This window comes from Ptychodera flava, unplaced genomic scaffold (genome assembly GCF_041260155.1).
Source record: "Ptychodera flava strain L36383 unplaced genomic scaffold, AS_Pfla_20210202 Scaffold_41__1_contigs__length_1339820_pilon, whole genome shotgun sequence".
NCBI lineage: Eukaryota > Metazoa > Hemichordata > Enteropneusta > Ptychoderidae > Ptychodera > Ptychodera flava.
This window is the reverse complement of record NW_027248363.1, coordinates 936,046-962,688: the sequence shown is the minus strand read 5'-3', so window position 1 is coordinate 962,688 and position 26,643 is coordinate 936,046. Positions and strand designations below refer to the sequence as shown.

The 26,643-nt window shown below is 37.2% G+C and overlaps 1 protein-coding gene across 1 annotated transcript; it reads right to left on the bottom strand.

Annotated features, from left to right (window-relative positions):
* Positions 1 to 2,820: 2,820 nt before the first annotated feature.
* Positions 2,821 to 26,635, bottom strand: LOC139128018 (methylcrotonoyl-CoA carboxylase beta chain, mitochondrial-like). The gene is given in 16 exon segments (XM_070693886.1): positions 2,821 to 5,421; positions 5,912 to 5,997; positions 7,025 to 7,139; positions 7,991 to 8,147; positions 9,188 to 9,254; positions 10,686 to 10,762; positions 11,686 to 11,833; positions 11,835 to 11,855; positions 12,637 to 12,736; positions 15,869 to 15,933; positions 17,342 to 17,455; positions 19,474 to 19,586; positions 20,071 to 20,198; positions 21,909 to 22,010; positions 25,500 to 25,651; positions 26,400 to 26,635. Coding segments are annotated over 16 exon segments (1,695 nt in total). The 5' UTR covers positions 26,532 to 26,635; the 3' UTR covers positions 2,821 to 5,303.
* Between the last annotated feature and the right edge of the window lie 8 nt (positions 26,636 to 26,643).

Here is a 26,643-nt window from a genome sequence, read left to right as displayed (position 1 = left end):
CACATAGCTTTTACTCATGCATTCTAAAACAAGAACCCCTTAACTTGCTTGACATATAGCATTCCAAAGCTCTCGTCGGATCAGGCTGAATATAATACTTTACGGTAGCATGCGCCTCGAAAGTGAAAGACTTAAACTTTTGCTCTAACTTTCCTTGAGGAATCTTCCAACCATTCTCTTTCAAAATCATGAATAACAATCGGGGGTCACCATACAAATTTGGTACTAGAGAATCAAACAACCAAAGATTTACGATATTTGAAATTCAAAATGGCTGCCATGTGTTAGCTTCATGGAGAAAAACAAAAATTTCCAAATATTTCAAAAAACTAAGCCGGTGACAAATTTTCTTACACCAAGAGCTTTAAAATGAGCCTCCACAAGTGGTAGATCAAAAGAGAATTGTAAAAGTTTGAATGTCCGTCCACAAGGCGCGTTCTACCTTAATACTTTGCTTTACTTGCACATATTTCCAAGTAAACTTAGCCCAAACTTTCATCACACACACACACACACACACACACACACAATTTCCCTTTCAAACTCAAGAACAAAAATAGGGGGTCACCATGCAAAATTTAGTACTAGAGAAACATTACCCAGTATTAACCAATATTTGAAATTCAAAATGGCTGCCATCCCGCGCTATGGAGGAAAATGAAAATCCCCGATTTTCACAACACTTTACTGGTGAACACTTTATTCACTCCTTAACCCTTTGAGCGCCAAAGTCAACTTTTGTCCCCTTTAAAATGTACCCAAATCAAATTTTCTTTTAGATGTTTGCCAAAATTTTGGTGCAAACCTGTAGTCGATGAAAGGTGATGTCTGTTTGGTCCAAAATAATAAAAAAAATTACAGAAAAATTCATAAAAATTGTTAAAATGTTGCACTAAAAATTGGGTGGAAAAAATTACAGCACTCAAAGCGTTAAGCTTCAGAATAAGCCCACACAAGTGGTAGGCTAAAGGAATATTGCAAAAGTTTGAGAGTCCAAATATCTGTTCCCGAGGCACATTGTACCTTAATGTGGTAAATCTGTTGCTTTGTAAAGTGCAGTCACTACTGCAAATTAAATTAGGGATAAGCACTTCTGGATGGGCCAATCAAAATTAGGAAAACTATTTGGAGAAAAAGTTACTGGACAATCCTGATAAGTACTTCTGGATGGGCCAATCAAAATAAGGAAACTATTTTGAACAAAAAGTTGCTGGACAATCCAAATCTACATAACCAGCAGATCTGCATTCTCAGGACATGAAAAGTTGTCAAATAGCGAAATTTTGGGAAAAGTAAACGCTCGACCTGATGACAAACCCTCCTGCCAAACTCTGTTGGCCTTTCCCTTGAGCAAATGCTGAGCTCAAGGAACCCTCGCTGTGATTGGTCATACAGCTATTGAAATTGTCTTTAGAGGCATCATTCATTACACATTTGCAGCTATTGGGGCTTCAACAGAGCAAGAGTTTAAAGGTATACAGTCACCTGTAATCTAAATATGCCCATATATGGTCAAAGGGGTGTTCCTTGGTACTGTAAACCGGAATATGTTTGCGGCAGGTTATTTTCGCGTTTTCTTTCCTGACATACTATTCGCGGCGGGAAATATTCGCGTTTGTTGAAACCACAAACGGGAGCCGCCTTGTCAGTGTCATTGTGCATCTATTTTAGAGGTCAAGGGTCAAAGTTTGTCAACTTGTCTTGGTGCTACGCGCGCTAAGCACATGTCGACTTGTAGAGTTTCAAACGGTATCTGTTGTTTACGTTGAGAGCGGGGGTTTTGTCGCAACGTTGTCTATGATCATGCACTTTTCACCCCGTACAACTCCTCTTTTTCCTGCGTTATTCAAGTATTCAAAATGCCCATGTGAGGCTGCTGTTTTTAAAAAAATCTGTGATTGGTAAGATTTTTTCTTTCCATGGTAACTGTGGCAAAATAGGAACAGGTGACAGTATAACTGTAAGATAGTGATTTCATGAATACTTTTCCTACTAAAGTAATATCTATCATGGCAAGAAATTCTGTTTGATACTGAAACTGGCTGAACATGAATTTACATCTTTTCTACACTGGAGTAAAACACAGAAGAGAAAATAGTAGTCAAAGTAAGGTTTTTTAAAACCCAAAAAGCTGCAAATGTGTAATAAACCGATCTAAAAATATCCCGTTTTCCTAAGTTTTCTTTGGATAAGACCAATTAAAGACTGAAAAAGTGTATATAACACTGTCATAACTGTGGAAAGTGGCATGTAAATTCAAACATTTTTACATCATTTTAGATTTCCTGTCATTTTCAGAAACTAATCATGTGACAGAGAAACTAAAGATTACGACAGCAAAATGTTGGCCACTGTGTGCTGTGCATTCAAGTAAATGGCATCATGCTTGTTCCTTTCATGATCACGATGTGTATGTGCAAGAAATACTGCAGTTTTTGTACTTTTCCATGGGTGCCATTTTATGAGTGCGGCACCTGTTTATTATTGAACCTGTTAAAACGTGTAAGCATGGTCCAAATCAGCAAGCAGTGATACTTCTATACCGGTACACGTCCTCCACTCAGCACATTTACAGGAACCAACTTTGATTTGAAAATAATACCATTAAAATAATGCGTAAAATTTACATATATTAGAGATTGAAGAAGTTGACTTTTTACCCACAATGCATTGAAACATCTCATAGTTTGCCCCTCAACACTGGACAAAAAGCTATTTAAGGTAGTGAGATTTGTTATCCTCATGAAATAAGTTCTGATACAGCAGTTCAAAATAACTCATCGGAGGATTTTGATGCGCATGGAGATCAAACACAGAACCTGAAATGAATAAATAGAAAGTGTTTCTCATTTTATTTACATTGCAAGATACATGCCTTGTTACCATGGTAAAGCAAACAATCAAACTGCTACTGAAATACAAATACAATACCCATTCAAGACTTAGGATTCATCACCTGAACTTTGTCCAATGTTAGCCTATTCAAAGTTAACTTAAATACAAAATGTCAGTGATTTCTCAATAATCCCTCCTACTGATTAAACACATGGAGGCGTAGCCCCCCCAAAAATGGACACAGTATCTAGCACTGAAAGTAGTTGAAACGGATTCACACTCACGTAAAAGTACCTTTAACTTTGCATTTCTTCTGATGTCATGGACTTTTGTTTCAAAAACCTGAGTTTTGATGACACTAGCGTTTCCTGTTCATTAAAGGTATACAGTCACCTGTAATCTAAATATGCCCATATATGGTCAAAGAGACGTTCCTTGGTATTCAGAATGCCCCTGTGAGGGCGCTGTTCTTAAAAAGCGGCCACCCGCTTAAAATCTGGGACTGGTTAGATTTTCTCTTTCCAAAATTGGAACCGGTGTGACAGTATACCTTAATACAGTGTCATCATGCATTCATTAGGTTGTTGAGATGGAGGACTAACGGTCTCCCTGACTTACTGTTTGGGATAAACTGCATGAGAATACAGTATATGCTTTTATATATCATGCTGATCGCATTGATTTACGACAAATTTTCAGCCTTAATCTGCACACCTCTGAATTCCAGTAAACAGGTCCAAAAAGTCAGCTTTGATAAGCAAGCCTGTCTTTCATACAAGTTTCAAAAAATGACAAAACGGAACAGCATATTTTGCATGTTTACATTCAAGTCAATGAAATTTGCCGACATGTCATGACCTATGATCTATACACTCTCATGATTAGGGTATACCAACATTGCATTCAGGAGGGTTGGTTCACCTACACATATAGCGTAGTTGGGATCACAGCATTCAAATAAATAGATAAAACTGTTTGTCATGGACAATGTCCCTCAGACAAATAAAATTTCATTCACCTATGGAAAACTCTTAACCCTTTTATCACTATGGTTTGACCCAAACCCATTGTCATCAATGGTGCTTGCAGATCTGTCTACAGGGAATCGGGGGTGAACAGGTGAAAGTCTTTTCAGAATCTCTGGTACGATTGTTCCATATTGAGTCCCACTCAGAACACTATTACAGGGACAACAGCTGTACCTTCAGATACGATTCTCAAGGCCTTTCTACATGGGGATTTTGAGGGGAGGGCAACCCCTATTTTCGGAATATTCTGTTCATATGTTAATATTCACACAAAAGAATACATTATAAAAACAAAAGAATATGCAAATTATGTATTTTTTTGTAAATTGGCCACCCTTCTGTTTTTCCAAGCTGTGGAGAACACTGATTCTCACTACTGTCTTCTCGTACCAACAGGTATGTTGAGATATACAGTAGCCTTATCCACACAACAAATCATGTACAACTTGTAAACAAAAAGTTATTGTTGACAACTGACGAAAATTACATTGTTAATGATGACACTGGACACTAGACACACACAGGCTGTGTGGACATGTTGAGCTCTAGGCATTCAGACAAAGAGAAACGGTATTCTATAAACAGAACAAAAAATACTAGAAAATAAATCCAAAGTTACACCTAGTTGTGCCTTAACGTGAAAACAAGAATTGGTAAGGACAGGTATGGTATGAGATGATTATTACGGCCATGGACATGTTTGGGAGGAGCTGGTCACAAGTGGAGAAAACCATTGAGAGAGAAACCTGTTGGACTGTCACATCTACATGACAAGTACGTATACCTGCATTCTCATGACTTGAAAGCCATGAAAGGCTGAGGAATTCAGGCTTCGAATGAGGGTGGGGTGGGGTAGGGTATGGACTCAATCCTCCCTATAAAATTGTGGTCTCTCCCTTCAATACTTAAGGTCAATAAGGGATGGACCATTACATATTGGGAGGGGGGTGGGTGCTCATATATGGATTCAATCCTCCACATAAGATTCTGGTCTCTCCCTTCAATGCTCAACGGCAATAAGGGATGGACCATTACATATTGGGGGTGGTGCTCATATATGGACTCAATCCTCCCTATAAGATTCTGGTCTCTCCCTCCAATACTCAGAGCAAATTAGGAATGGACCATTAATATTCATTCGGGATGTTAGACTCAATCCTCCACATAAGATTCTGGTGTCTCCCTTCCGTACCTAAGGTCAATAAGGGATGGACCATTACATATTGGGGGGGGGCATGACAATTCCTTGACTAGCTCTGGATATTTGTCCACTGTATTCTGTGATGTCAACTTTATGCTCTGTTTGTACTTGACCTTATTTTATCATTCAAATTTAGTTCGCTTTACAATTCTATTTCATCAGTGTTCTCCCAAGACAGGGGGCTCTGATGATCCCATGGTTGCTTGCATTGTCAGAGTTGTGCCATGATTGTTCCGTCCCTACATCCTGAAGACGCCAAACCTTGTCTTTTCAATCGGTGCGTTCAACGCCGCACTCAGACTGAGACCTAGGACAGTTCTGGTGTCAACTGGGTCTATCACTCCGTCATCCCATAGCCTGCGTAGAAATCACAACAGGACTTTATTACATGCGATTATTACATGCCTCATATATGGAATTCGCACAGTACAAAGGATTCGATATTAACTCAACAATGATGTCGTGGGCACAGTCATCGCTTCATTGAAAGTGAACCGGAACTATATTTGACATGACAACTTTTGGGATTAAATAATGATAAAATTACCAAAAATTTACCGATATTTGAATTTCAAAATGGCTGCCATCCCTGAGTTATCTGTGAATGACATCAACTGTGTGATGTTACACTATAGACACTAATCATAAAGTGGAATGCACTATGAATACTCTGTGTACATCAACATCTCAAACCTCATTGTAGAAGGTGGCGACATGGCGTGCACTTGTAAATATTTGAAGGGGGATTTCGATAAGAAAGGAGGGATTATGCACTGACACGTCCCTCGGAAAACACTGGCTGTCAGCTGATGATGAAGATGTTGAAAACATCGCATTTACTACACACCTAGCACTTGCGTAATACGGATTGCCTTCCTTTTCATATTTTGCAAGAATTGGTCTTTTCATTTTTTCCGTATCTTCACTTGTCCACTGCAGAGTGATGAGAGAAAACAAATTCATTGAAAAATCATTCCTTTATTAATTTTTCCACTCAGTTAAAGCATGCAGTACGAATGATATTGTTAAAAATAATTACACCACTTGCTTCAAACTGCGTGTAATAGCGCTGACTGCAAATGATTGTCATTGTTTTCTCTCATTAATATGCACAAATAAATATTTGTCTGCATTTTCCGCTTAAACGACAAACATAACACCTGCTAGTGTTGCAATGGCTACAAAAAGTCGCACTAATTCGCATGAATTTATGGCTCAGACTACAAGCCGCAACAACAGCTACAAATGCAAGAACAAAATTTGTCTGAATTTTAAGCAGCATTGTCCCATGTCATGCACGTGCAGCTATATTTAGTAACAATCCTAAAATCACGATCAATGCTATTTGGATTTCATCTGAATGCAAAACCACTGTCATCCCATGAGCGTAATAGTCAAAAGATCAGACAATTGGGCGACATATTAGCAACCCAAAAAGATCACAATCTAATTTTCTAGTGAGGACACTTGTAATATTGCTCAGAAATAAAACAAAACAAAGCTCTGCTATACATTGGCCAAAACACAAACCAGATTTCTTCTCAAGATATAATGATTGAGGGCGTTCCTTGTTGAAGACATCCACATATCGGCCGACTCACTTCTATTGTTGTCTGAAAATTTTTTGTAAAATTTGTTTCATGTCATCCATGACTGTGTCATCAATTTGAAGAAAAATGCCCCTGAACTTCCACTGATGTACTTATTACAATTTCTTTTTAGGCACTTTAAACCCCTTGAGCGCCAAAGTCGATTTTCGTCCCCTTTATCATATATACACCAGTCAATTATTTTCTAATTTTTTGCTAGAATTTTGATAAAAATCTGTAGCCAATGAAATGTGATGTCCATTTGGTCCAAATTATGAAAAATATGACAGAAAAATTCATAAAATTGGTAAAATTTTGGCGGGAAAAATTACAGTGCTCGCAGGGTCAGCAAATGCTTCATGTAGACCTACCTCCTTGCCTTCTTTTCTAACTTGTTGTTCTTTGACAGTTGACAACACAGTGGCTGCCTGCTCCCCTCCCATCACAGATATCCTTGCATTGGGCCACATATATAGGAACCTAGGTCTGGAAGCAACACATGATCAGAATTAGATCTCAAGGGGGGAAGTTCACCAAGGCTGATTTTTACACATGCGGTGGCTTTTGGGTAGCTTATTCCAGAAAGCCATTTTTTGCCATTTTCAAATAAAGCAATTTTTTACTGAAATGGATTAAAGTAGTGGCAGAAGAGGCAGTTTAGGGCTTCATCAACTTGATGTATTTTGAATCATGGGAAAAAGCACCAAGCTTGGCCCTTTCATCACATGATACAGCAGGGACCATCTTCTGATGGGTATGGCTTTGTCAACTCACTGATGTTCACGTTAGGTTATGCGTATTTGCATTACATGAACAAAATTCTCGATAGGATTTGAACTCAAAACGTACAGCAACCAGCCACCCGGGAAGATGTTACAGTCAAAACCTCCCAGTGAAATCCAATCCTTAAATAGAGAGGTTCAATAACTGAGCTATAACTGTTACAATTTTCTGAATTGGACCCCTCAACACGTTGTAGAAAGTTAGACTTTGCAAATATAAAGTAGCAACATTCATGATCATGAATTTTCAGAAACCCTGATGGATATACATGCAGTTCATTCATAAAATTGATAAGCTTAACCCTTTGGGTGCCATAATTTTTCCCACCAAAATTTTAGTGCAACATTTTACCAATTTTCATGAATTTTTCTGTAAACTTTTTGATAATGTTGGATCAGATGGACATCATATTTCACTAGCTAAATTTTTTCACCAAAATTTTGGCAAAATCTGAAAAAAAATTTTACTGGGAATACTTTATAAAGGCAGCAAAAATTGACTATGGCACTCAAAGGGTTAAAAGTAAATCTGACATAGAAGCAAATGTGTCTTACCCATAAGCCCTGCCACACATTCCATAGTTGCCGGCGCCATAGGAACCACCGATGATAACTGTAATCTTTGGCACTTTGGCACACGACACAGCCGTCACCATCTTAGCTCCATTCTTGGCAATACCGCCAGCCTCCGCTGCCTTACCAACCATGAAACCTGGTTGACAAATATCAAATAATTGTACAAAGGTCTAACAGTGTTCCTCATCTGATGATCGCCCTTCAGGAAAACAGCATTTGCCTTTCCTTGTGAATAACTTATATACTTTGTGAAATTTAAGAAATCAATGAATACAAGTTATTAAATAAAAGTTGTGGATATCCTTCAAGGAGAATAAGTAAGCGTCATTTAAGGTAGTATGCGCCTCCAAAGTGAAAGACGTAAACGCTTGCTCAATCTTTCTTGAAGGAACTTTTTAACCATTCTCTTTCAAAATCAAGAATAAAAATCAGGGGCCAATGCTTGGTACTAGAGAAACAAATAACCCCAAATTTTCCAATATTTGAAATTCAAAATGGCTGCCATACCTGTGTTCACTTTATGGAGAAAAACAGATTATTTTATTTTCAAAAAACCATGACTGTAAAAAATTTTTTTTTATTTTCAAAACCAAGACTAAAATTTGTCTTATTCCAAGGGCTTCAAAATGAGCCCCACAGGTGGTAGATCAGAAAAAAAATTGGAATCCAAATATCTGTCCTGAGGCACATTCTTCCTTAATAGCGCTGATCGCAAATGACGTCACTGTTCTCTCTCATTAATATGCATAAATAAATATTTGTCCGCATTTTCCTCATAAATGACGAAAATAAAACCTGTGAGTGTTAGAATGGCTATTTAGCGTCACACTTATTCGTATGAATTGATGACTGAGACTACAAGCTGCAACAACAGCTGCACATACAACGACAAAATTTGTCTGGATTTCAGCATATTTGTCCGAAAGTCGCGCGCGTGCAGCTATATTTAGTAACAAACCCGAAATCGCGATCAACGCTATTTCCTGACCAATCCTATACAAAGAGTCCAAATAGCTGTACAGCATCTTGTATTTCAGAATTTAAGAGCATAAATGAGAACATACAATGTTTTCAACAAGGTTACCTGGAAAATGGAAAAATATTTTCTAACATTCTGTATCACTTCTGCCAATTAGCATGATATTTTTTATAAAAGAATAGCATAGAATGTTTCACCTGTTATATTCTGTAGGAATATAAGTGGTATTCCCCGTTGGCAGCATAGTTCAATGAAATGAGTTCCCTGGAGAGATACAAGAAGGAAGTTTAATCTTTTGATAATTACTATCGAAAAACACAGTCACCAACACGCAATGCATTCTATGCCAAGACAAGGTGGTATGTGTCTCAGTTTACACTGTTGTGTTTCCTGAAAGTGAAAGTCAACAGTGTAATAAAGTTGATTTTGACCTTGACCCCCAACACTTGTGTCTTTCTGTATGTTGTCAGTACCGGTGTGTTGTCAGTATAGGCATCATTTTTCCTGTGAGTTAACCCTTTGAAAGCTGTAGATTTTCCCGCCAAAATTTTTAGGTGCAAAATTTACCAATTTTTTATGATTTTTTTGTAATTTTTTGACAATTTTGGACCAGATGGACATTACCTTTCATTGGCTACAGTTTTTGATCAAAATTTTAGAAAAAAATATGAATAAAATTGTCGGGTTACATTCTATAAAGGTGGCAAAAATTGACTTTGGCGCTCAAAGGGTTAATTAATGTACATATGTACATGTAAGGTATAACAGCCTGGTGCAACTTTGGTGCAAGTGTGCTAAGACACACGGAAGACCCCCAGACATTGCCGTGTGGTTCAAGAATGGAAAAGAAAGAACTCCTATGCGATGGGAAGGATGACTTGGAATGTATCAGCATCTGTGATTATACCTTGGTTAGCTGTGCACCAAACCAAACAGTAGATACATATTGATGCAGAACCTGATGTGTGCAATGTTTATGTTGGCAAAAAAAAATTATCTTGAGCCATGCTGTGACAGTTCAGTGCATAATAATACTTGTTTATTGTAGTTTAAACGGGCCGGGTTCGAGGCTGTGTGTGGGACGGTCCTGGGACGAGGCCAACTAACAGTTAATCACATTTCGCTTTGACCTTAGAGTGTTCCAAACCCTTCCTCCCTATCCTACTAGCTTCTGAATTTAAAAATTTTTATTTCTTTTTTGCTCTGTTGTCTTGAGAATCTGTATCTCTATACTCCTAAAGTGACGGAAATCAGCTCATAGCCAGTCAACATTGTAATAAAGTTGACCTTGACCCCCAACACTTGTGTCTTTCTGTATGTTGTCAGTATAGGCATCATTTAACAATAATTATTGTGAAAAAAAGTGTGACTGCTGTTATCGCCACTAGCATCCAGACTGAAGTGTGTAATCTGGTGTACTGGGTATTGCATGGTAAGTAACATGAGATGCACATTTTACATGCAAGCTGTCTTTCAACCTTACAGACACCACTCTGTTAACAGATACTAGATATCTAATCATCTGTCACAAGTACTGCATTATAAATAAATAAAATAAAACACATAAATATATAAACAAATAAGTAAAATCAATAACATAAGAAAACAAACAAACAAATTAACAAACAAATAAATAAATAAATAAATACATAAAAAATTAAGTAATATTCCTATAAATTCACTTATTATGCCTACCTTTAAGGCTGATTCTGAAAATAGGACACCATTGTTGCCAAGGATACCGACAGGATAACCATGGATTCTTGCAAAACCTGTGAAAATATTTTAGAAAAATTTGAGAATCAACAGCCATGTAATCAAAGCAGCACACAAGGCAGCAGATTGGGTTTCTGCATTCATTTTACACAGTTCCCCCCCCGTACACCACCATGGTTTGGCCATAGCCCATTGTTATCGATGGTGATTGTGGACCATCTTACAGAGCAGTGGGGATGTATAGGTTATACATTCAGACAGGGTGAACAGCAGATAAGCTGCCATTGTCCAAAGTCATTTGCTTCAAAGTCAATCAGCGGCACTCTTTCATGTATTTTCACTACAGTTTTGTTCCCTAGTAAAATACTCTTTTTTGTTGTTCTCCCAAAAACATGTCAAATTACCCAGAGTTCAACTTGTGAACTGTGTCTGCAGGTGCATTGCATTACTTAAATTGTTGCATTTCAACATTCTTCAAAGAAACAATTATTGTTGGAATGTATTTGTTGAATAAGTAACTAAAACACTGTTAAAGTTACCAATATTATCCCATTAATGGCTATTTATGTTCATAATCTCAGCGGAAAAGTGCTGAAGTTAAGCGTACACTGTACAGTCAGTCTCAGAGTGCTTCTAGGCAATACAGGTACATGTTTTACAACAAAGTGCCGACAGTTGAAGCTGTGTATGGAATCCAGTACAACACATATGGCATATCACCTGAGCATCCAACTGTACATGTAAGCACAAAGGTTAAAACCAACACACATTGGGCCTGTACTGCATTATGGCCTGTACAGAATTGACATGGTTCACATCATAGTCTATGGGTATACTAAAATGTATTCATATGATAGCTTGTTGGCAAGACCAACGTTTGTGTACAGGAAACAATCATTTCAAGATGATACAGACGAACTTAATAAACCACTAGAATTTTGCTGCCAGAAACTCACTTTTCACAATCTTAAAAACTTACCAGTGACAAGAGTGTCCCCATAAAGTTCTTTGAACTCGTGGAATTCGCTGCCATCGACGATCCTGGCTATGACTTCGCGTACGTCATAGGGCTTCAACAGATTGGTCCCCACAATGCCGTACATTTCATCAGCTGCAAACTTTGGCTCTTTCTGGTGTGTCAATGGTCACCTGAAAATCATAAAATATTCCAAGTAGGTGACATTTGCATAAACTCAGCATTTGCACCCGGTCAATGACTACTACAGTACAAAACATATATTTATTACATATTTAAATAATATTTCATCATCCTATCGCCAAACTTGCATTTTTCAACACAGTATGTGTATCACCATCGGAAAAAAACACCTTGTATCTGCAACACACAGTTCTTCTCTGATATGCACTGTCTTTTCAGTAAGGTTATATTTGATTGCGAAAGGACAAGCTTAGAAACATTATGTCACTCCATATCACTGTAAGACTAATTCATAAACATATTTTTTTGACACCAGTGACACCAAAATTAAAAGAAACAGAACTGCATCACATGTCGCCAGAAACATATTGTTGCAGAATACATTTTGTGAAGACTATGGCGATTGGTTTTATCTATGGCTCTTACTAAAACCTATTTGACAATGACTTGAAAACAGTTGCTTCCTGTGAACATTTTTGAATTTGATATCAAGAATGCTCAAGGCGGGTACAAATAACTATTGACTTTGGCTTAACTTCACTTTTCATGTTTACAAAGCCTGCTGTGTAAATTCTGGGTAGTACTTTATTTCTTTGACTTCAATGCACCTTCAGACAGTAGTTTAGCTTTTACACTTTCACCACCATGGTTTGGCCCAAACTCATTGTTGTCTATGGCAAGTTTGGACCAGTGTATACCAGTAATTGGGGGTGAAGAAGTTAAAAAGTGGAGTGGTTGGATTGACTACAGGTCTGACATCTTTTAACTTACACCGACGTTCTTCTCATAATTGAGGTTTTTCACAACTTTTCTCGCTAGATACAATGCGTGTTCATCATTGGTTGCGTAGTGGTCCGTGACTCCAGATATTCTGTATTTAAACAGAACAACATATGTTATACATTTGGATGCCTAGTTGGTATCAGGGTTAGGGAGCCTCAGTACAAGCTCTCAAAGAATGTGTCAGTTTGAGACTTGCACGCACATGCACTGTTGATTCCATTATACAATAAGGTAACACAACACATTAATAGCGTTGATCGCGATCTCAAGTTTGTTACTAAATATACCTGCATGCGCGACTTAGGACAGCACTGCCTAAAATTCTGACAAATTTTGTTGTTGAATGTGCTGCTGTTGTTGCAGCTTGTAGTCTGAGCCATAAATTCACTGTTATTATTATGCCTTTAAGAAGCCATTGTAACACTAGCACGTTTTATTTTCGTTGTTTATGCTAAAATACAGACGAATATTTATTTATGCATATTAATGAGAGAGAACAGTGATGTCATTTGCAATCAGCACTATTAAAATCATCCAACTTGAAGAATTTTAATTGAAAAATGCAAACAAGAAATACAACAAGCGACCTAGCGGCCGATATAGCTCCGCTGTGTTTATGTAGAGAATAACTATTTTTGAGACATGTTGATGAAGAAGGGTGGAAATCTTTGATAGCTCGATGCAGTGGCCAGAAAAAAGTGGCTAAAATAAGCTGCAAAAATACGCAATGAAGATTTCATCATACTTTGAATGTATCACATAGGATCATTTCTAAGAACATGTCAACCAAAGCTATCTGATGAGTAGTTTTTGAGAATAAATTTTTTGACCAAAAATGGCAACAATTGCCTCCAAAAGTAAAATTGCAGATTTCATCATAATTTCAAAAGATCAAATTTAGTTCATCTATAGAAACCTGTATACCAAATTTCAAAGCTGTTAGACAAGTACTTTTTGAGAAACGCATTTTTTGACCAAAAATAGGAAAAATTGCCCCAAAAATTCAAAATTGCAGATTTCATCATTATTTCAATAAATATCATTTAGTTCATCTATGGAAACCTGTATACCAAATTTCAAAGCTATCAGATGAGTAGTTTTGAATATACACATTTTTTGACCAAAAATGGCAAAAATTGCCCCAAAAATACAAAATTACAGATTTCATCAGAAATTCAATATATATTACTTAGCTCATCTGTAGAAACCTGTATACCAAATTTCAAAGCTATCAGACCAGTACTTTTTGAGAAACACATGTTTTGACCAAAAATGGCACAAATTGCCCCAAAATTACAAATTGCAGATTTCATCATAATTTCAATAATTATAATTTAGTTCATCTGTAGGAACCTGTACACCAAATTTCAAAGCTATCGGATGAATAGTTTTGGAAATACACATTTTTTGACCAAAACTGGTAAAAATTGCCCCAAAATTACAAAATTGTAGATTTCATCATAATTTCAATAACTATCATTTAGTTAATCTGTAGGAACCTGTATACCAAATTTCAAAGCTATCGGATGAGTAGTTTTGGAAATACACATTTTTTGACCAAAAATGGCAAAAATTGCCCCAAAAATACAAAATTACAGATTTCATCAGAAATTCAATACATATTACTTAGTTCATCGATAGAAACCTGTATACCAAATTTCAAAACTATCAGACCAGTACTTTTTGAGAAATAAATTTTTTGACCAAAAATGGCAAAAATTGCCTTAAAAATGCAAATTTGCATATTTCTGCACAATTTGAACAAATCTGAAATAGATCATCCCTAGGGACCTATGTACCAAATATCAAAGCTATCTGACTGGCAGTTTTGAAGAAGATTTTTAAAGATTTTTTTACCAGAAATGACAAAAATTGCCTTTAAAATACAAATATGCAAATTTCGCCATGATTTGAACAAATCTGACTGAAGGCACCCTAAGCAAACTGCATATCAAATTTCAAAGCAATCGGACAAGCGGTTTCAGAGAAGAAGATTTTTTTACCAAAAACACCAAAAAATGCCTCAAAATTACAAATATGCAAATTTCACCACGATTTGAACAAACTGAAGTGAGGTCACCTTAAGTGAACTGCATATAAAATTTCAAAGCAATTGGACTTGCGGTTTCAGAGGAGAAGGCAATTGTTGACGGACGACGACGGACGACGGACGACGACGACGACGGCGGACGACGACGGAAAATCAACCTATTTGATAAGCTCCGCGTCGCTGACAGCGGAGCTAAAAATACTTGAGCGTGTTAGATTGCTGCCTCTGCTTGCTTTTCATCGGTGAGTTCATTGAGCTGCAAAAGGCTAATATTTAACATCAAAGCAACCTCACGCTGTAGACTTGTCAGACATATGGTGAGTTAAGCCCCCAAGATGGAATTTTGAAATTTACGCGAGCTTCCAAATGTTAGGCAGGTCTTCTTGCAGAGAATATAAACCCTGGTTGCAGCTGGTCAGATGACAATTATACAATAATTTGCAGAGATTTACAGTATACACATATTGACTGTCCATGAAGGCAACAGCATACGTCTGTACTCCGAGGGACTGTGAGTCACCCCCCAAAACAGACTGTTTCCCGAGGCCCAGTCTGTTTTGGGGGTGACTCACAGGCCTGAGGGGTTAAAGACGTATGCTGTTGCCCTCATAACAAGTCAAGATATCTTTTATAGCACACCTCATCCGCAGTCATGCATAAGAACGTACCATACACAAAACTTGTTGCATGTATTTATGGGTTGGAGTGGTTCGGCAAGAAAAGGTTTTCCCGACAGGATTGCAATACTTCTTCAAAACATTCATTGCACCTTTGATTATTGTTTTCATCTGTTTTGAGTCCTTGTTTGAAACCAGAGCATTCAATTCTACTTCAGAAATTAGGTTAACCTAGAAATTTCTCGACTATCGTTTAGATTGGCTGCAGACGACATCTTTGTTTACATTCCGCTTTGTGCATGCGCCAAATGTTGTTTTTGACGTCAGCAGGCATCATTTTTTTAGAACAACAGTTCCAAGAAATGATGCCTGATGGCGTCGTTTACATGGATCAGCAGAAAAAGAACACATCCCACGTGAGTATCAATTGGCGAATTAGAACACAGACTGCAGATGAGGTGTGTTATAACATAAAATGACTTCTAAAAGTGTCATAAAAAGTACAAATGACATTTTCCAATATTCTTTAATGACCAAACCATCCATTACTGACCTGCAATGTAAATCAGCACCGCCAAGTTCTTCAGCGGAAACTTTTTCATGTGTTGCAGCATAAACCTGAGAAGATAAGGAGAATGGTCATGTCAGAACAATGCTCCACAGATACTTACACTGGATAATCAGTCTTGCCTCAAGGAGAGGGGACACATCGGAACAATCTTACAAAGATACACACACTGGATAACCACCAGTCTTGCCTGAAGGAAAGAGGAAACGTCAGAACAATGCTCCAGAGATACATGTACGTACACTGGATAACCAATCTTGCCGCAAGATGCTATAATGTGAAAGTTCGTGCTTTTATCAACACTCTTGGAACCTCGTACACCACAGACACAATGCTGATTACTATCACCAATACTCTCGCATTTGAATGTGCTCAGGCAACAGGCTTGATATCTACTTCAATCAGTGTACATGTACTTCTATACAATTTATTATAGTCTGTGGTGGAGGAATTGTGAAATAGTGATTTTCAAGAATGGTGTGGTTGCTGGTATCATTGTCATAAAATTCAAACACCAATGAATTCTTCCATGCACTGGACTAGAACGTTACAACTAATAGGCACACTATAAAATCTAATGCAGTGTTTTTATGAAGGTAGGCACAATAGTAAGTGTACCAGGGTTTCCATGTTGCATCACTGAGGTTCATCAATTGATGCAGCTGAAACTATAAACCCATATTCTAGGTGTGCGGCCACCACAATGGATACAGTGAGTATGTACATGACTGTGTAAAGTCTTGTACCAACAGGGATGCTGCAGGCCTGAGAACACATTTCTGAAATCTTGGAAACTATTCCCAGTAACAAGGACTATTTTACATACGCTGTACGGCAACACATACTGTAAGCTGCTTGTTTGAATTTTTGGCTGTATACACAAACGTTTAACTTGCATCAAACAACTTATTCATGAATTTGTTGTTAAGGTGGTATGCGTCTCAACAGTAAGATTAAACTTTCAGGTCAGGGGTCATCATCGAAAGTGTGGTACTGGAGAAACAAATCACTGAACATTTACTGATATGCAAAATTCAAAATGGCTGCCATTCCTGTGGTAACTCTATGGGGTAAAAATAAAATTTACGATTTTCGAAAAACTTAAACAGTGTGAATTTTTCATACTACAAGAGCTTTAAAATGAGCCCCCACAAATGATAGATCAGAAAAGGATTGTAAAAATTTGAGTGTCTGAATATCTGTCCCCGAGGCGCATTCTACCTTAAAGGTATACTGTCACCGGTTCCAATTTTGCGACAGTTACCATGGAAAGAGAAAATCTAACCAATCACAGATTTCAAGCGGGTGGCTGCTTTTAAAAACAGCGCCCTCACGTGGGCATTTTGAATACCAAGGAACGCCCCTTTTGACCATATATATGGGCATATTTAGCTTACAGGTGACTGTATACCTTTACAAGCTACACAGTGACAGGGACATTACCACACAGTAACTTACCAACGGTGGTCCACCAAGGAAGATAGTGCCTTTTTTTCTAACAATGATACTTTCATCTGACATGGCAGGTACGTAAGCTCCCCCCGCTGTGCAACTGCCCATGACAACAGCAATCTGTCAGGCAAATAAACAACTACATTATAAATTCTTGGACAAAACACCTCAAAATTTCAATTTCTCGATCCTTTATACATCGTTAACTTCTTTTATATCTCTGTTGAGCTAAAAACATCTTGAAAATTTTGAGAAATAATTCAATAGTAAGCGGAATTTTGATATTTCAAAACTAACTATTCAAATTTATACTGGTGATGAGCATGAAACTTATATTTCGGTAAATAAAATAGATATTCAGCAGATATTTCATCAGAAAATTCATCTACAAATGCTGCTGGGGAGAAAAAAGGTGAAATCTTTCCTCACAGTTGAATGAGCAATACGCTTTCATTTAACAAGTAATTTTAGTACAGTAGTCAGTACTTGACACTGATGAACGCTTTGTCAGGTCCCTTCTTATAAAATATTATAATTTTATACATGTACGGTAAAGAAAGCTATGGAAGAACACATAATGAATTCATTGTTTTCATTAAAGGGTGCCTAGGGGGGGGGGGGCCGCATTTCTCAGTAGCTAGACTCTATAATAGAGTCTAGCTACTGAGAAATGTGGCCCCCCAGGCTCCTTTGAGGAAAAGAATTAGCTACAAAGTGTACTTTATTTTTTACCAATATACAGACCAAACTATGCTTCACAAGTGATATTCAATTAGATGAGTCACTGACTCAATGTCCAATACCTGTTTGAATGTGATGAGGTCATGACAAAAATACCACAGAGACGCAAAAGGACATTAGTGTTGTATATCACATGATGCAAAAAGTATTTCGTGAAAGTAGCAATAGTATTGAGAGCTACTGGTACATGCTTCTAATGGAGCATGAGATATATTCCGTCAACAAAGTCAAACGGGGGCCCTTGAAACTGTCCAAAAGCAAAGGCACAGGCTCTGTATATCATGAATTAGAAGCGCGTCCGCTTCTCTCATTCAATACTTCTTGTGTCAGATGATATGCAGCACAACAACACGTGTGGAGCGTGAGACATGTTCCAGCAAACGGTCAAATTGGGTCTTTTAAAACAATTCAAACAATTCAAAAGTGAAGGCACAGATGTACAACGTAAATGCAGAATGCAATGTACTTGGGGCATATGGAAACAGTCAATGTAGCCAACACAAGTATTGTCCTTGATGGTAATGTATAACAAACACGCATATTATCAAGGTATCAAAATAACTCAAGCTATTTATTTATTGGTAGCTCTCTAAAAATTGAATTTCTTTCATTTTTTTGAAAAGTCACATGCTTGAATAAGACTTTCTACAAAACTCAGTTCGGTATTAAAAGCAAGAATAAATTTTGTCTAATAAATCCCACCAGATGAAATAGCATCTCACATGTCACATGTCCACACACAATTGGTGGGGATTTTTTTGCCAGTATAAATATTTTAATCAATACAATTGAAACACATGGTACATGTATTAAAGGTAGTATGCACTTTGAAAGTGAAAGACTTAAAACTTTTTTTGTTCAAACTTTGCTCAAGCAATATTTCAACCATTTTCTTTCAATATCAAGATTGATAATCAGGTATTACTCTGCAAATTTTGGTACGAGAGAAACAAATTGCCTGAGTTTTAATGATATTTGAAATTCAAAATGGCTGCAACCCCTGTGTTTATTGACTCTATGGAGATAAATAGAATTTTCAATTTTTGAAAAAACTGAGAAGGCGTAAAAACATTTCTCACACCAAGAACTTTAAAATGACCCCCCCCCCAAGTAGTTGATCAGAAAAGAATTGTAAAAATTTGAGAGTCTGAATGTCTGTCCCTGAGATGTATTCTGCCTTAACCCTTTCACCACGTGACCATGGTTTGTCCCAAATCCATGGTTTTCTATGGTAAAGTTGGACCTGTACACAGGGAACTGGGGGTGAAAGGGTTAATAGGTGAAATATTACTTATTCAATGGTAACAGGTTCAGTGACATGCCAAATATTTCATGAACTTGTAACTGTGTGCTTTAGATTTCATGCTACTTGAAAGAACAGTTACGTATTGACAAACCTGTGGTATTCCCTGAGAGGAGAGTGTGGCTTGATTGTAGAAAATCCGACCAAAATGTTCCCGATCTGGAAAGACGTCGTCCTGCCGGGGTAGATTTGCACCCCCAGAGTCAACTAAAATGTAAAAATACAAACATTGGCTTATCATTATTTCTACACTACCAGCTATATTCCTATAATTTACTCGACTCTTGTGTTAAGAGATCAGAATCGGAAGCAAGAAATTGGCCTATTTACACGGATTTAATAGCTGCAGAAAGAGTGTTTCAGAAATTAAATGCATGCATCATGATTTTCAAGAAATTTAGGATATTGAACTTTATATTTACTGTTCTCTATTCCTAAATTCACCACTCAGCACATCACCTGCACTGAAAGTAATGCCACACACACCCTCTAGGCTCTATAGGAAGCCACCTCCATATAGTGGTCACACTCTTTCTTGGTCCCTTGGGTGACCACTATACACAGGTTTGACAGTATATTAAGAGACTTACCAAAGTATATACATGGGACTTACATATACATGGGACTTGTATATATACATGGGACTTATCTAAATATATACATGGGACTTTTACATATACATGGGACTTACCTAAATATATACATGGGAGTCTATTTTCTCTGGCAATTCTTTGTGCTCTGAGATGTTTCTTGACTGTGACTGGATAATAGGTGCCACCCTTGACGGTTGCATCGTTTGCCACTATGACACACTCAACACTGCAACAATGCAGAGAAAATATCACCATTGGTTAGTATACACATACAAAAGGAAAGGATCTTCGGAACTGCTCTCAATCTTGCTGCTGATGTGCAGCTGGCTCAGAAGGTTATATCTGATTGGTCGATTGTCACTATTCACGGCAACTTAGGGAGTCTATTTGTATTATTCATTTATAACGGTAAGATTCAGCCAACAAGTTGGATAACAGCTTCTGAGACGCTGCACATCAGCACCAATCTTGTATGGAACCCATATAACAAATGTAAACACTGTATCTATTTATTTATTTTATTTACTTTTTCATTTATTATTTATTTATTTTAAACTCTAACACAGATATGATCTGAGGTACATTGGTAATTGATGAAAGTTGAAACACATTTGTCATGATGTACATTGTAAAATTTGAATGTTGCAGATATTGAGGTGATGCATCTGGACATTGTGCATGAAATACATTGCCTGTATAGTAAGAAAGTTGCACAGGTGCAGTTCCAACGAGTTTTCTGGAATATGCAGATACAGATATGCATGGTGATGCTTTCAACTCATCTGGGTAACAGCTTTCGAAACTATTACCCTCTTGGTTAACAGTTCTAAAACTGTTAACCAGTGACTATCTTTCAGCATGTATCAGAACCAAAAAGACTCATTACATGACATTAAATTTACAAATCATAACCAGGGATGTAGGAAATTTTGGTAATATGTGACAAAAATAAAAGTACAGGCGGTTACAAGCGTATGTGCACATTAAGTTTGTGTAAAATGTCTTGATTTTTCACTAAAACTGTCTTGATTTTTCACTAAAACTAAATTTTCACAGCCGGCAAATTTTAGCTGACAGCCGGTTGTTTTTGCAGTCTGCTGGCTATTTTCTACATCCCTGATAAGAGAGGCTTTGTATGAGGCGTGTTGACATACTGAGTGTTTTCCCTACGTGTTACCTTGTCTGCTTTTGTTTGATTGAACTGTGTTAGTCCACCTGTCCCTGTGGACCCCATTGCACATGTGCAAAGCCCCCACAATGGGGTTGGTACTCTACACTCAAGGTAACAGTGTCTGTGACTTGGTATAACACAGAGTTATGAATGTTCTCACTCCATCACAATGAAGACGATGTCGTGTTTGAAAATTCAGGTTATAAAAGGCCAGTCGACAAGGGAACCCAACTTAAATTTAGTACTGTACTGGCCTTAAAGGGGCAGTTGACAGTTGGCAGTATTGGTCGTTGAAATTGACTGTTTATGTGATTTTAGTCCATCGTTTTCCTTTGAAAGTTGTGCAGAGTTACTAAATTTGCCAAGAGTTAAAGCTGATAAAACAACTGCCCCTGTAAGAAAAAAAACTGTTAGAGAGAGGTATATTTCTGCTTATTTCAGGAGAAATATAACTCACTGTCAGTGTCAGGTGGACTTGATTGGGGCGCCCTGCTTTACCTGACCGGATTATGACCGGTTCTTTTAGTCACGTGGTCGGGGTCATCCGGCGGATTGTATCAAGTGGCCGCCATACCCCCGACCAAAATCGATCGGGCTAGTCTGGGATCCCTGAATAGATGCGCGCGCAGAATCCCCGACCCGATCAAGAACGAACTTAGTTGGCCTGGGTGCACCAGTCTACACCGGTCGTCCCAATCAAGTCCACCACCGTCATATTTACTTGCATTCTAACCCTGAGGGCGCTAGACTGATTATCTGGCTTACCCTGAGACACGTCCTATGCCAGTCACGATACCTCCAGCAGGTACTTCTTCCTCTCCATATAACTTATAGCCAGCTAATTGGGAAAACTCTAGAAATGGCGTTCTACAATAAAAGTGAAGAAAGTGCAAATTCTCAGTTAAAGGTAATGTAATTACAGTATAACATGAAGGCATGTCATGGTGCTCAGGCCAAAAAAAAGATTGTTTCTGGTCACCGCATGCGTCATGTCAGAACCTGCTCGTCATGTTTTTTGGGGGGTTACATACTCATCAGTACAGGTATCCTTGATATCCCTGTTTGCATGTCCAAAAATGCTAAAAAGAAAATGGAAGTATTATGCAGCCAGTGATGAAAGACAATAACAGTTGCATCAATAGTGCCAAACCAGCATTGTTAGAAATAAAAAAAAAATATAATTTCATCTGTGCCTATGGTACGAATTCAAGTTGGTTGGTAAAACAGGTAACTCATTGTCACAGACTTTACCATTGAAAATGCCACATATTCTGTAAATTAATACTTTCGCGATGAAGCATGTTCGATGGTCAGACAGGGCAACCAGCAACAACAGTGCAGTGTTAAAAGTCTTGTATCATAGTAGAAGTATAGGATTGCATTTATTTGACCAAACAGCATGCTTGCAATACATGAGCCGCCATTAGACTCTCTGCATGAGGGTTTCAGAGATGGGCGGCCCAATCATTCATATGTTAATATTCATACAAAAAAAAAATTTTGCTACAAAATAAGATGCAAATTATGTATTGTTATGTAAATTGTTGCCCTTTTGTGTTTCAAAGCTGGGAAGAACGAGTTTGCACCTGCCTGTGCATGTGTATCCATAAATTTCAGGCCCACCATTCAGGTACACTTATTTTTAAATAATTTGTTCACACTTGACGATGATCCTGAAAGAGCAAGTAATGCTAACTTTTGATGATTTTTTTCCATTACTTTTATTTTACATGTCATTTGTAAGTTTTTTTTCAACTCCCAAAAGAATGCTGAAACACCCACTATTTAGCTTGTCAATATATCATCTATCTCATGTGTAAAATGCAAGATGTTAATGTTATTTCATGCCTCGATATGGGTGCAAATCCAGTGCTTGATTTGAATAGGAACATCCGAGCAGTTAGCAGGCCTTGTGAACAATGCAGAGACCGGTTTCTATAGTTACCAGGTCCGGTGAAGCCCTTCGAGGTTTTTGACGACAAGGTAGACTCTAAATGCTAGATGTAAAATATTCATGCGCGCACTGCTATTTTGGCTTTCGTTAAAATCTGTTTGATGTTGGTCTATCATGGTAAAATTGTTTGAGAATGCCCTGCATGTAACTAAATGTCATACATGTAGGTAGCGTTAATTTTGAAGAGGCATGTTAATAAAATATTATTGCATGAAAACATGGGTTTATGTGCCCTCGCAGCAGAAGAAAATTTACCCTCCTGGCGTCGAACAAATTGTCATCTGCTCTCAGGCACATAAACCCATGTATTCAGGCATAATATATATTATTATTACATTTGAATTCTAGTCTGGACCAGAATTCACTTGTCAAAATAACAACGTTAGTTTATGGCCTGAGTTGACAAGCTTAATACTGTGTATATCAACATGCTTTGGGCAGTAGAACTAGAAATGATGGTTGACATTGAAAACACAAAACATGGTGAAAAAATTATCAAAAGTTCCCATTACTGGCCCTTTTAACATCCTCATGTAGTCCATTTCTGAAAATTGCAAAAATTAACGCCCGGTTTGAAAAATCTTGATTCGAATGCTGCTCCCACTAAAAATGTGCATATATATCTGTATTGCTTTCTTCGTTAAGGTTTTTATTTCATATTATACACATATTCAATAGTTAGTTAAGAGTGGTAAAGTGTGCAAAAGAATGGCTAACAATACATGTGGGAAATTTCCTGTCCACTTTTGTTTTCATACAATCAGCATTGAGAGAGACAAACAATCTAACAAAGAGAATTACTGAATAAATTAGGGTCTTTCTTGATCTATTCTATTCTTTTAAAATGTTTGGTGGAAATCTGAAAGACGGTACTAGATATGGCCATTTGCTCTCAGCTTGCTGAAAAAAACACCATCTATACATACAGACCATAGTCATATTGTATTGAATGTTCTCAGAGTTGAAGCTATAATATATATACCGGTACAGTGTATATATATATATATATATATATATATATATATATATATATATATATATATATATATATATATATATATATATATATATATATATATATATATATATTATATTTTTAAACTATCTACTGTTGATTGACCAATCAGAGTGCTCAATTCAGGGTGTTTTATTTACTCATAAAGCCTTGGTCACCAAATTCAAGAAACGAATGACAGCGCCGTAGTAAAGTACTGTCCAATCAAAAGTGAACATGTCATATTCTGTAGACATCTGGTACGTTTTAATATTCAAATTTGGTAACACAGCGGAAACAAGCTGCAACACAATATCTGCTGTGCCCTAGGGCATTTATATAATGTGCCCTAGGGCATTTATAGGATGTTCCATTACATTGGAAGGCTATTTCACAAATAAAAGTTTTAATTCATATCCTAAACATGTTACATTGACAAAGGGGACGGTTGACGTAAACACATTGAAAACGAAAATATATCAGTTAGGGGCGATAGTTTTTAAGTCGGATAAAACCCTCGTACTCGGGCTCTTCTGGTATATAAAGTCCAACCCAACGATAAAATGTCTCGGCCTGCGGCCGTGACATTTTATCGTTGGGTTGGACTTTATATACCAGAAGAGCCCTCGTACTCGGGCTTTATCCTATACATATATATATATATATATATATATATATATATATATATATATATATATATATATATATATATATATATATATATATATATATATATATATATATATATATATATATATATATATATATATGTATGTATATATATATATTATATATATATGTATATATTATATATATATATATATATATATATATATATATATATATATATATATATATATATATATATATATATATATGTATAAAGCTAAATACAGACCATACCGGTAGTCATTATTGTATTGAATGTTCTCAGAGTTGAAGATATATATATATATATATATATATATATATATATATATATATATATATATATATATATACACACACACACACACACATATATATTAATATATATATATATATATATATATATATATATATATATATATATATATATATATATATATATATATATATATATATATATATATATATATATATATATATATATATATAAGCTAAAAAACAAAAAGGCAAAGTTACTTGTGAGTCGAATACACAATGTATAAATGACATAAATGATCGCAGTATTTCGGGAATGATCTTATCATATGAACCCTTTACCTGCCAGACAGTATCACTTCCCATCAGCCGACATTTCATTAGCTACAGCTTTTTATCAAAACTTTGGCAAAAATCTGAAATAAATTAACTCTGCTATATTTTATGAATGCGATAAAAAATTACTTTGGCACTCAAAGGGTATAATATTTTTCTTGTTACCTACCCTGGATCAAGCAGTGTTGATATTCTATCTCTGACAAACAGTTTCCCCCGGGAGGTGTGTCTCTTCACAAGCTTTTCACCTCCACCGTCTGTGATCTTTGATACATTGGCTCTCAATTCGTCCACTAGTATTTTCATCTGTGAATAATTTTCCTGCCGAGAGAAACGAGAGATATTTCATGTAATAAAAGTGGAGTACGCCACAGGGACAGATATTCAGACTCTCAGAGATTTAAAATCTTTTTTGGTCTACCTCCTCCAGGGGCTCATTTTGACGCTGATAGTGATAAATCGGTACAACCAAAATGCAAATGCAGTAAATATTAGCATTTCACATCAACACGCCTAGTCCAGTGGGATGCGCTTATTTTATACTCCCCAGGGCCATCGGCATTGTAGCGCTCCTGGTGAGCGAAGTCGCAAAAACCAAAAAACACCGACCGCCTCACCGTAGTGCTACAATTTTGCAGCTAGGTCTATGGATGCTGCAGTACTAAAGAGGCTCTAGGTTTTGCTTGGGATTGTCTGGTTCTGCCGTCCAACCCAAAACCGAAGGTAAAACCTAGAGCTACAGTACTGCAGGTGGCTTTCGGCGCTGAGCACTGTAATTTCCCTATGGCTAACTGCAGCTGCAGTACTGTAGCTCGAGGTTTTGCCTGGCTATGGGTTGGACGTCTGGTTTTGCCGTCCAACCCAAATACCCACACTAGCAAAACGTCGAACTACATCACAGCAGCTAGCCTTCGACCCCCATCCTATCACCCCCACCCCCGCATGTGCGAGAGGCTATACCAGTAACAGAAAAGAAAAAGACACACGGAACTGTCGACAGTCTATAGATGACTTGGTAATCGTCCGTGAGATGAGAACGTTATGCGGCGAAGACAGGAAAGTTCGTTACCTTATATGTGTCAGAGTTCACATCTGGTTTATTTCCGATTGGAATTACTCTGTCCAAGAAATATTGCCTCGTCTGGGCGTGGCACAGGGGCCTTGCGCCAAGTATTCGAAACCGATTCAAGACAGAGATCATTTTTAGTCTGTGTACCGGCAACACTCAAACCGTCGTCTTTCTGGCCAACCTTCAAAGTCCTAAGGGCAGCGCCATAGCTATACCATGATGCTCCATTAAACCGTTGTACCCA